We start from the raw sequence: 12916 nt of genomic DNA, 5'->3' as shown, positions 1-12916 counted from the left end.
ACTACCGTAATAGGAGAACAGACTGTATTTATGTATTCATAATAAAGGGTTTTAGGTTAGATCGCGTAGGTATGTGTCGTACCCCTCCACCACCTGACACGGCCAGTAAGGTTTGCCACGTAAACAACGCGCCAATTAGTTATTACTTCAGCCCATCGGTGTGCTGGAGAGTAAATCCACAATATTTACAATTTGAATACGATTCTCTGGTAATTACATCCAGCTTCATCGGGCAATTATTATTAATAATATTCATTGCAAAAGCCTACGTGCCAAACTGTATTTATTTACACCTGAGCAATCCGCTGAGCTCTCAAGCCCTTCTTTTACAGATGTCCAGTCGCAGGTCATGTGTGCGGCAATGGCAGAGGGCCATCTGTTGAGGCGGGCCTTGGAGCGGTCTCCACGAGTCCAGCGATCAGGGGGAGAGGGGAAGGACCTAAGACGAGATGGTGGGAGACTGCGAGGTGGTCGCTGCATGTCGACTGTGCAGCCGCTGTGGAGGCCTGGCGGATGGCGGAAATCGTTGACGAGGAGCGGTGGCATCGGCGGAGTCGACGGCTTTGGCCGGCGACGACGTCTTGATGAGAGAATTTAATTCTGCGCTAGAATTTGCACGCGTACTGCATAACATCGCACATTAAACCAGCCCTCTACCGTTCACACTGAAATAACTCACCTCACCTCAAATAAGCATGACTTTTTTATTATTCCTATAAAGCTGTTAAGGCAAAATAGCACGTGTGTACACTTTTTTTCTGTTACATAAAAGGCAAATAAATACATTTTAAACAAAATAATATTTACATCATTACATCAATAATTGAGCTGTTTGAGGCGTTTTCAGTTAAACATTATATTCACGTATCTGTTTATGCACACGCACGTGTTTTGATTTTCATGTTACCAATACATCCCTTTGTATATACAACATGCACGTACTATGCAATCGCGCCCTTTTTGTCGATCCACTGCTGGACGAAGGCCCAACTGAACGCAAAGGTCAATAGGTCAGAACGCAGTCGTGCCACACTGCTGCTTCGAAGCAAAACGGGGCACCTTTTGGTCATTTATGGTGCATTAGAAAGGAGGAGTATAGATAGGGTGCTGGGCACGTGCACTTGTTCAGAACGGAGGGTGGCAACATTGAGATAGAGAAAATAACTTCACCATTGCGTTGCCTCAAAAAGAACGCCGCATTTCAAGAAGGGAAATACTGTATATTGACAGTATTTAGTTTGCGGATATTTGGTCGTGAAGATAACCAAAAAGCATACAAATCTATACATACGTTGATGTTGTGTTTTGATACCTTAAATATGGAGATGTATATATACTGCATCGTGTATCACTATGAGATCATAAAAATGCTTCATTGGAGGTGCATAAAACGGCATATGCTTGTCTCTATCCTGTTTATTCCAAACACCAAATGCCACCTTGCCAACCCACGATTTGATAAAATCAGGGGACTTCAATCAATCAATCTGCATTTTACTTGCCAACGTCGCCCTAAAAAAAGTAGGCACCAGTGCAGACTTGAGTTTGAAATGACGAGCTGCAGATAACGTTGAGTTTGGATGAATCTGAGTTTGATTACAATGGTTTTCGTTGTTGTGAACATGAGCAGGAATATCGTTTTCCCTCCCCTAGTGTGCGAATCTTGATAGGCCACAATGGAGTACACAAGGTAAAGGCGCAGGGCTGCAGCTCCATGATCACGTCACTTCTGGCAGAAGGCCCTCCACCAGAGACAGCTCCAGAGAGCCCCTTTGAGGGATACATGTTCGTCATGGATAGACGTGGGAGAACCCACACACTTTAATTCTAGACTTGAAGCTTTCGTGACTGCAAGGAATCATATTCTTAGGTGTTTTCGGTAAAGTCACGTAGGTAAAACATCAAAATTAATAAAATAATATTTTTATTTTATTATTTTATTAATTTTGATGTTTTACCTACGTGACTTTACCGAAAACACCTAAGAATACCACACACTTTACCCCACCATAGGTGAGCTCTTGGTCGACTAACTGTGGCTGTACCCCTTTATATTGCTGGGTGGACGAAGATACGGGGGATTTAAAAAACTTCGCCATTCGTTTAAACTCCCACGCGAGCACAGCGAGATGACGATCCCTGGATTGCAAGTCCAGTGCGCTAACCTTGACACCACAACAGCATCCCACGTAAATATATCGTATTTGAAAGAAATCCGCGAGGTTGCTTTGTGATCGGCTGACTGTGCATCGACAAAATTCAGCCATCGGCGTGTTGCCGATTGGTGTCGGAGTGCTTCAGGACAGCACATTCATCTTTTCTCGACACAACCAGCATGAGCATGTGCTATATCCTGTTTAAAACCCAGTGGAGATGATCAAACATACAAATACTCGTATATCACATTGCATTAAAAGACGTGGAAGTATTCAGTTCTGTTCTTCATCTATGTGTTAAATATAGGACAAATTGAGGTTCTGATCACCTCCAGGCGTCAGTCCTACTACGATTGGTTGCTCAAATCGGGTGTAGCTTTTGTAAATTTCAAATAGAAATAAAATGACGGTACACCTTTCCCTTTCCAGGACACATTTGTCTTCAACGACCTCTCCCATTTATGACCGCGGGACATCGTTCCACTGCCGTGTGACAACGTCAGAATGCCGGCATCCTTAAGTACAAAAACTAGAGTTGTTGCAAGAAATATAATAAAACAATTCACAGAGCTATACAGTATCACATGTCACGATAAGCGGACGATTATCGCAATATCATACTCTTAGTTCTTTCGGTAAAGTCACGTAGGTAAAAAATGAAATAAAAATTTATAAAAATAAAACAATAAAATCACGACGTGTCGGAGGCAACACGCGTTTGTTATTTAATAAATATTTTGTCAGAAAACAGGATTCTTCGAAAAATAAAATGAGCAACAGTAATATTCAGATACAATAATTGGCAATACGATGATCGTGAATCTTAATATATAGTAATATACGATATATAGTCATATACTTCGTAGCATTGCCTTATTGCAACAAACCCTGAACAATTACATGTTGGAAAATGATAAGCTACTTGACTCATTCAACGACAGTTTGTTAGGAAATTTTCATTCAAATAGGTTTGCTTATTTCTCCAACCCAACCCATTGATTGTAAAGTGCATTCTCCTGCTATAAATCACTTGGTCTAACTGCCCTCTCTGCCTATGCAACAAGACTCCAGACTGAAACGTTCACCGAATGTCTCCATGTTGTGTGTTGTGTTCCTGCCAAGTCGCCCGATGAGATGCTGTATGTACTTGCCAGGGAAACGTCACAGCACTCAAATTGGAAATGTTAATTTACTCTCCAACACACCTCTGGGCTCAAGTCGTAATTATCACGTTTTGTTCACGTGACAAACCTTACTAATTGGCTGTCGGGTGGTGGCGGGTTAATGACACTTTTATACTCACGCGATCTAACCCCTACACCTTTATGAATAATATTGGTCGCGAATGCCTACGCGTCAAATTGTGTGTTATTTTGCCGCTCAATCTGTGCATGGAGAAGTGAAGTCTCCGTTCTCTGGGATCGTGCCCATCAATTTATCACTTTTGGTGTAAAAGTCACCTGCTGAGAATCACTTTAGCATCGGTTCATATTTACAGCTTTGCTCAGGATCCCATCCGATCCTTCTCTGCATCTAGACCTCTACGAAAGCAGCTGTTCTCAGAGAGCAGTCCCCGGTACCACCGGTGAGTGGTCCGCAACAGTCCTCCACGTGGTCCACGAGGCTGTGATGCAAACGCAGAGGTTGATCCGGATAATATTATATTGTTTCGGACATGAATTTATATTTTACTCATGTTTAATTAAAGAAATGAAATTAGGTAAACTACGCTGATTAAACTACCCTAAATCTAAGATCTAAATGCCCTGCCCCCCTAAAAAATGTATGTTCTGGTAATATGAAATGTTTCTTATTCGTGATATTTAGAGATAAGTGAATGCGTCTTGTCACCAGGGGTGGGGGGCTGTGTAGTCCGTGTAAATGTTCACATTAGCTGAGTGGCCAAATAATTTTGAGAACTACCCCACTCTACGATGACTGTCTGACTGTAATGTATCAATTTATATGTAATTATTTGTTGTATTCATAAATTTAAGCATTGAGGGGGAATATCCAAACCCAAAGAAGTCCACCATTGTCCAAGGCATTTGCAAACGGTGAAATGTATCTGGGCCCTGTTGTATTTACTGTTATAGATGTTCAGCTTCGTTGAACAAACCGGTAGATACTGAGGGATTGTCTTTAAACTCGCAGTGTTTCAGTTTAACAAGCGACTATAACCAGGAGGCGTAACCTTGAAAATAACGAACGTCAATGTCGAGCGACACCCGCAACTGAATTGTGTGTGTGTGTGCAACAGTCAGTTTGAAAATGCAGAAGTTCTAAATTTCAAGGATTGCAGAGTAAGGTTCGTTATTTATAACAAATGTCATAACCTCCTACTGACAAAACTCAACGAGGGTATATCTTAAAATTGAGGGTGCTGCTTTGGCGAGATGTTAACTACCTCGCCCGGTATACAGGAGGTCGTGGGTTCGATCGCGACCCTGATGCTTGTAAATTTGGAGTTTGCATGTTCTTCCGTGGTCCGGTGGATTTTTCCCTCCACGTGATAAACCACGTCGTTGAGCTATTATCTGTGATAGCCAGGTCGCTTCAGAAAATGAGCTTTAAAGCTCAGTGGGGCCTACCCTGGTAAAAGAAAAAATACAATTAGTTTTGCTTTAGTTTAGAAAATTTCCTAAGCCAGGAGGAGAAATATATATTTGTTTAAAAATATTATTAAGAGATGCATTCAGAAGACATGCGAGATAGATGTATTCACAGGAAAGATAAGAGATGCATTTTAATTAGAGAAAATTATATCGTCTTCTTAGTTCTTTCGGTAAAGTCACGTAGAAGGGAAGTAATAAAATAATAAAAATAAAACATAATAAAACAATTCTCACGACGTTTCGGCCACAACGCAAGCAGCCGTCCTCAGGTGAAAACCAGGTCCGTCGAGGCGACAGAGTCTGAATGAAAAAAAACTCTGTCGCCTCGACGGACCTGGTTTTCACCTGAGGACGGCTGCTTGCGTTGTGGCCGAAACGTCGTGAGAATTGTTTTATGTTTTATTTTTATTATTTTATTACTTCCCTTCTACGTGACTTTACCGAAAGAACCAAGAAGATGAATCCCTGCAGTCACGAAAGCTTTAAATCGAAAAATAAAATTATATCGATTGAAATGTATTCAAATAAGGAAGAAGGTAAATTCTAGGCGATATTTTCACTGCATTGATACGAGATAGGAGAGCTCTTCATAACGCATAGAGAAGAGAGATATAGGGGCAGAGATGGGAAGACATATTATAGAATGTACTGCATTCATAATTGTTCTACTTGTGCACTGCCACTATTTAACTATACTTTACAATACTGGCTCGAGAGAAAAAAATATATAATAGGTGACGTTTCAGGCAGTGGCCCTTCAAAAGGCAGTGTCATTGATGAAGGTGAGTTTGTTATTATTTGTGCTTGTGTTCCACTCCCAACGCAGCAGCATCACCAAATAGTTTTGAAAGTTAAGGTAGGGGGCATTATATGGGGAGCACAGAAGTATAGTACTGTACTTACTAACAGTACAAGAGTGGATGTTATTTGCACTGCAGTCTGCTGCTCACTGTGTCGCTCCACAACCTAAAACGTCTGTTTTTCATGGTGGTCACCTGTCCAAGCACTTTACAGGATCAACCCTGCTTAGCGTTTCTGAGATCTGACAAGATCTGGCACATTCCAGGTTAATTTGCTCATGGCCATAAGGTGTATAGAGATGAAATGATAGAGATGTTTATTCAAAATATGTAGAATGTAGATAGGTCTATTAAAATAAAATATGTGTTACAGTACTCATCAAATGTCCTGCTATTTGAAGGCCTGACTCAGGACTAAAATATATTAGTCATACATCATTAACACGAATATACACCCACCACATGCCTACAAAGGCTACAAGCACTTAATGGTATCACGAAGCCTTGTAAAACAATTCAATTTATAGAAAAAAAAGTGGAGTTAATACACTTTAAGTTAACAGACTTTCCGTAAAGTGAAACTAATGGCCAGATAATAGCTGGATCCCAATCCAAATTAATATTCACTGATGGTTATTTTGAATATTACGTTGAAAGGCTAAGTTTTAATGTTAAGTTTGAATAGCAAGTTTGATTGGTAATCTTGAAGAGTAAGTTTGGATAACAAGTTTACATGACACGTTTGATTAGTCAGCTGGAACGGAAATTTTGAAGAGTTAGTTTGAGTGGCAAAGTTTTCCGAGTAAGTTCTTCATTGAATGACGCCGCCGCCGCCGTAATAGACCAGGGTTTGGACAGCTCTGCTCCAGCCGGGTCACAGGGAGTTACCGTCGGTACATTCTGCACAGTAACATGCAAGCTGTCCCAGAGCGCTGCCTCCGTGAGCTTGGTAGGGGTACTGCAGCCTGAGCTCTGTCTGGTTGGGCAGCACGTGCTCCATGTAGTAGAAGATGAGCTCCTGCAAGGTCTTGAAGTGCAAGCGCAACTTATTATCCAGCCATATCTTCGGACCCTGCAAGACGACAACGTCCAGGCGTGAACATTCACCTTGAAATTGAAATAATAATAATACTTATTATTATAAAAGGCTGCATTCATCCAGGAAATCCTCACCGATCGTCAAGATGAGAAAACGATTTAGGACGCGGCGGAGAAAACGTGATGACAGTGGCACTTCAAGACGCCTCTGCAGTGAGAATCACCGGCCATTCCTACTGCAGGGAATGGCCGGCTAATTTCATTAGGGTCGTAAAGGCTCGTTTTTCAATATCGGAATATTTTGGTCGAGTCTCTGTGTGTTACGCATGGCAGGAAACATTACTGCCCAGAAAAACTCCACACAAATGAGGGCTGATACTCAAAATTTGCCAAGACTCGCCAGAAATAATATTTACGTCACCCTACGGTAGGTGACAAGGTTACATAGTTCTGGTCCTACTTGTAAAAGAAAAAAAAAGTAGTCTGCATTGAATGAGGATTTGCTGTTATATTTATATTTAAATCCACTGGGATTTGTTGCAAAAACCAGGTGCGATTTTAAAATGTGCTGCGACAATAAACCGCAGTGCATAATAAAGCACATTTATTCTTCTCTGAAACCAGCGAGCTTATAGCCGGCTCACACAGCCGTTACTCACAACTGGCTTTACTTGTTCAAATGAGGGCTGTGCCTGTCGTCCAAATAGTATTCGTGAAGTAAATCAATGCGTACGAGTGTAATTGACAAACCTCTTGATATATCTTGAAGTTTCTTATCTTCTGGAAATTTTCATCCCACACCATGAGGACCTGTGGAATAATTGTTTCAGTCATAATACTCTACTGCAGAAAAGACAAAAATATAATCCCAAGTTCTGCAACTGTAACCATTATAGAGGATACAATTTAATTCAGAAGGCACAATGGGGCTGATGGAGGAATACAAGGGGGAGAAGTAGTGATGGGGCTTTCTGTAACTATGAGAATGCATTGCACGTAGAGTATTCCTTCATTATTCCTGAGAGATAAATTCCGGGGATGCTTGTGAATAGCAAACTTCGCGCAAAATGGCATTGACCTACGAAAACCTATCTCTTTAATGAATTCCCTTAAACAAATACATAAGCGATTAAATACATGAAAATGATCTCATCACTTTCACGCATCACATTCCCTCTCATCACTTTATCTCATAGCTTTTTCTCTCTCTCTCTCTCGATGCAGTAATCGTGTAAAGTTCCAGATGCGATTCACGGATAGCAAACGTGGCGGATAGCAAGTTCATGAATAACGAGGGAACATTGCATTGGCCAGTGCCAAGCGTCACCCTCTCGTATGCGTGGGGGTTTGTGAGTGCTATGCTCTTCCCCCCACATTCACAGAATTGACCACACGTCTCAATGCAGGGTACTCTCGACAATGAGTTTTGGGAATCAGTGGGGCTTTCCAATGTTCACAATTAGCAATATTATTTAACATGATAAAACACCTTCTATTCCACGGCCTTATCTACAAATTCTCCATGGAGTTGGGTAGATCTGCAATATTCCCCGTTTCGTGAGACCAGTAACAGCTGTTATCTAAAAATCATGCATATGAGGAAGGGAGAAAAATGGGCTGTAGATGAACATTCTAGAGCTTGCCCATTTTAACTTTCATCTCTGTGGGTCACATCCGCCACAGATGTGATTAAAATGGCTCCTCTGAAACCTCTCGATTATATTTGCTGCTACCAGTCATTGTAGATACTTATCTTCCAGTTATGCTCATTGACGGCATTGACGAAGAAGCCACTGGGAGCTATGCACTATTAAATCTAGATTGAAAACTAATTTTGTTTAGAACTGCTGTTTGTGTTTAGCTTGTTGCCCTTTCCGCCGCACCTCCGACAAGCGCAGAAGGCTATATACGGTACGCAAAGACGTTCAACGTGCATGTTTGCATAATTACTGTTCGCATCGTGTTTTCATTGTTGACATATTTTCTGTAAACGAAAAAAGTATTCCAAGTGTAAATTAAGCGATGCGATTTTTTTTTTGGTCTCACCTGTCCAGCATGAGAAGATTCCCGCACACAGTAGAGTCCATCCCTGGGAGAACTGAACTTGATTTTACTGCCAGGGGGTATCCAAACAACAACAACAGCAACGCACAGTCACACAAACTTGACACGTATTTGGTCGGGGGGCGGGTTCCAAATGAATCTGAGATGTAAATTACATTGTTTCTCATAATCATCACGTTTTCATTGCACAATGAACTGTTCATGTAAAGTAGTCATGATTAATGACCAAATACTTGAGTAAAAAATTAAACATCCAGCTATGACAAGTCCTCAGCAAGCAGATTTTTTCCCCCCAAAAGTCTAATTGTTACGTTCTTATGATGCAGGCTAGAAAAATGAACAAGCATCACCAGCTCCCCGCGTTCCAGCAAAATTAGCTCACTAATGACATTTTAAGTGCTGCAGTTCAGGAACAAGTTTATTTAAAACAGAAACCATGGCAAGATTTGATCATACTTAAAAAAAATCGATTACAGTACAGGACGGCCCAAGAATCAGGTCACATAGGGTTATTATATTTATTGTGACAAATGTTCGACCAGACTTCCATTAACATTAATGCATGCGTGAATGATCTTTTTAATTTAATTTAGGGCTTATTTTTAAATATTACATGTGTGTCTCAATCCATTCCAGGTTTTTGGTCGAGTTTTGTATACGGCAGATTTGAGGTGACCCCACAGGAAGAATAAGAATAGATATTAATAATGACACCAGATAAATAATTAACTGAATTAAATAAATAATACTTTTTTTATGCCAGTGTTAAAATAAATTAAGTGACCCTATGTGTATCTATGGGACCTTTGTTTATTTTCCAGTTTTTCCGAAAGTACGTGTGGTTAATGCAGACTTGATGACTTGCAATAGGAGTGTCTATTCGGTGTTTGAACATCTTAACGCCTTCTGTGTTATTGTCAGAAAGAGTTATGTAACGTTTCATCACTGTGGAGCCTATGCTTAGTAAAGGATTGCATTCATGTACGATCGTCGTTGCCACGCATCACATTTGGTGGTGTTGGCTCTCTGACCAAGGACTTCTGTCCCCACGTACGTAGCTGTCCTGCAGAGAGGGATTTTTATTTTTATTTATTGCCCAAAAAAACGCCATGGCACAAAGCTGTGAAAAGTCGTGTAAATTCGCGCCCCTTTGATCAACCCTCATACACCTCTCTGCCATTGCCAGAAAGGGTAAATGCCTGTTCTTCTTATTTCATAACCCTACGCGTCCTAACTTTTGTGCCACCCTGTATGTACATATTGAAGCATCGCTTACTTCTCCATAACTGAACTCCCGCAACAAATAAACACGGAATCTAACAATTTAGGAATCACATTGCCATATTGATATCACTGACTTCCTTCTGGCTTGACCATACCATTTCCGAATTTTGCGAAGCGTACCGTACTTCAGGTAACTACGTGTGTAGTGGATTTTTCAATATATATAAAACAAATTCTAATTGCAAAATTGCATAATGGCGGGAAAAATTACTAATAATAAAGTTAATGTATGCGAGTGCTGCTCCTGCTCAGGTGATCGCAGCTGTGATGTACAGCTCCGTGGTGTCCACAGCAGTGGTTCTCAACCTGTTTGTTGGCCAATGTGCCCCCTTGTTGAATGTTGTTTCAAGCGAGTAGTACCCCCCTGCACCTTGCCTGACCCAACGTGGTACTGAGAATTAAATGTATGAATAATGAACGTCAATATTTTAGTGAATTGTCCATTTTGTGAGGTATCCTAACATGCTATAAACTGCAAGCGGATAAAAGCAAATTAAACGGACGCAATGCATGTGCAGGGTAATTTGTTCACATTCGCTGATTACTCTTGGAAACGGCTTTGTTTAGAATCGATGATTTTAGAAAGGTATTTGATATGGTTTTAGGTTACCATATGGATTTACATTTTATCGTAGTTATTGTATATTGGCAGATTCATACCGATGACTATCATGTATGATATAATTTCAGACATTTATGAATCACCTCACGTACTCCCTGGGACATTGCTATGTACCCCAGGGATCCGCGTACCCCTGATTGAAAACCACTGGTCTACAGGGTCCACCGCGTGTTGTTCGGCACAATGTCAGACATCGGAGAGGTATATGGGCAGTCCTTGACTTACAAACGGGTTCCGTTCCTGAGAGCCGTCCAAAAGTGGAATAGTTCGTAAGTCGTAACACAGTGATGCACTGAATTTAAATGCACATACGGTCAGTGTTATGAAATGTGTTACGATTCAACAAAAAAGAGAAGCATTGTTAAACTCATAAATAAGAATAAATATTGTACATTTGCGTGTAACACTGCAAAATGTTCCGCAGTTCGGTTCGCAAGTGCGAATTCACGTTAGAAAGTCGGATGGTTAAAAAATAAATATCTTTTGGACGCTCGTTCGTAAGTGCAAATGTCCACAAGTCGTGCGTTCGTAAGTCGGAAACTTCGTGTATAGGCGGTCGTGACTTGTGAGCTGTGCAACCCCGATGTCGCACCTTTCGACCATGGCGCCATCACACGTCAAAAAGAACATGTCTTCAGGCATGATGTCCCTCATCTGAAACGAGACGTCGCACGGACTGTGGTTGGGGTGTGCATTCAAAGGGTGGCACACGTCACTTGGGAATGACACCCCATTATACCATGAGCAGGTTCACAATATTGTCCTTTATTTGAAAGGATATGATATGTTTGCTTTTGTAACTTGCTAACCCACTCATACTGGACATCTGTGAAAAAAACTTTCATAGCTCATCGGATTTCTTCAGTCTAAATACATATTCTGATTCTGACAAATATATGCCTCGTGACCAAGTCTCTGCCATCTACCCAACCTCTGATTAGCACGGTTGGCTATGTACGAAAGAAGTTCAACATACATGCATACAATGTTGCCAGAAATCAGAAGCTAAGCAGGCCTGAGCCTAATCTAGATTTGAAGTTTTCGTGACTGCAGGGATCCATACTCTTTGGTTCTTTTGGTAAAGTCACATAGGTAGAAAATAAAATAAATAATTTTATTTCTTTTAAAATAAAAAATAAAATAAATTTATAAAATTAATATTTACTATATTTTATTTTATACCTACGTGACTTTACCGAAAGAACCAAAGAGTATGAGGCCTGAACCTGTGCAGTTGCTTGCACATGCACCACAGTAATGTAACCATCACTCCGCGAGAATCAAAACTGCTTATGTACGAAAGAAGTTCAACATACATGCATACAATGTTGCCAGAACTCAGAAGCTAAGCAGGCCTGAGCCTGTGCAGTTGCTTGCACATGCACCACTCGACCACTCGACGAGAATAAAAACTGCTGCTGTTGTTAAAATGTGTATCTGTGAATCCTGTGCGCACGTCTGTCCATCCTAGGTGTGCGCGCGTATGGTGTGTGTTTTACCTCCATCGCCCATTTCGATTCCGTTGCGGCAGACCTGAAAAGAGACGTGCATGTCGATAAGTTAACACTTTATAATAATAAAAACTTGTGGTTTTTAAGCGGTGCTTCTGCACACGATCCTCCCCCCACTGCCGCCATCTCCCACCTCCTCTCCCTCCACCTACTTTTGCTTCTGCAAACAAATCGCTACGTGCGCAGATGAATGACCGACAATAATTCCGTGCGTGCCACGCTGCCCAGACTGCCCGAGAGGTACGAGCAGGCGTAATAAAAATATATTTCATGACAAAAGCTACAAACATAATTTGGAAATTTCCTCGTTCCAATAATAAGTGTTCAGCTGTTGGTTTGAGGCAAACATCGCAGTGGTAGACTGACTGTATGCCTTCTCTCGAGATAAACCTACATGCAGTATATTGTATACATATTGCAACCACACAGCGTGTGTCTCTCTGAAGGATAAAGCGAAAAGTGTACATTTTACTGTCTTTTTTTTCAAAACGACCTCTTAACATTAATCGAAATTGTATGTTGGTGGCAATGAACAAGATTTGCATAATCAAATCTGCAAAAATACAAGCAAGCCCGATCATCAACACAAAACGAGCACAGGCTGGAATACCAAACAACACGCAGACACGTGTACACAGAACTCGGCGTCTGTGCATTATGTAGAAAACCATCAGCAGTTCGTGAAGAATTGAATTGTTATCCTCTTGTCTGGGGTCACCGTCAAATAAAAAATAAAAATGAGCGACTGACAGCAGCGGTGACGCAGTGATAGGCAACTGTTGACAGGTTTCGTCATTGCTAGGACTCATCAGTACGATATAGCCAC

The 12916-nt window shown here is 41.1% G+C and overlaps 1 protein-coding gene across 2 annotated transcripts in view; it reads right to left on the bottom strand.

Moving 5' to 3' along the window:
• Nucleotides 1-5202: 5202 nt before the first annotated feature.
• The window catches only part of SH3BP2 (SH3 domain binding protein 2), a 41249-nt gene continuing 33535 nt past the window's right edge, over nt 5203-12916 (bottom strand). For both annotated transcript variants that reach the window (XM_061556619.1, XM_061556620.1), the window contains exons 10-14: nt 12079-12112; nt 11172-11233; nt 8656-8722; nt 7360-7419; nt 5203-6643 (exon numbers count right to left, since the gene is read on the bottom strand). In XM_061556619.1, the coding sequence (XP_061412603.1) occupies nt 6446-6643; nt 7360-7419; nt 8656-8722; nt 11172-11233; nt 12079-12112 (421 nt within the window). In that variant the 3' untranslated portion in view covers nt 5203-6445. The remainder of the gene's footprint in view (nt 6644-7359; nt 7420-8655; nt 8723-11171; nt 11234-12078; nt 12113-12916) is intronic.

The sequence above is a fragment of the Lethenteron reissneri genome, chromosome 22, assembly GCF_015708825.2.
Source record: "Lethenteron reissneri isolate LAM-NWPU_2019-01 chromosome 22, ASM1570882v1, whole genome shotgun sequence".
In the NCBI taxonomy this organism is placed as follows: domain Eukaryota; kingdom Metazoa; phylum Chordata; class Hyperoartia; order Petromyzontiformes; family Petromyzontidae; genus Lethenteron; species Lethenteron reissneri.
Note: the sequence above shows the minus strand (reverse complement) of the source record. Positions and strands in the feature narration are given on the sequence as shown.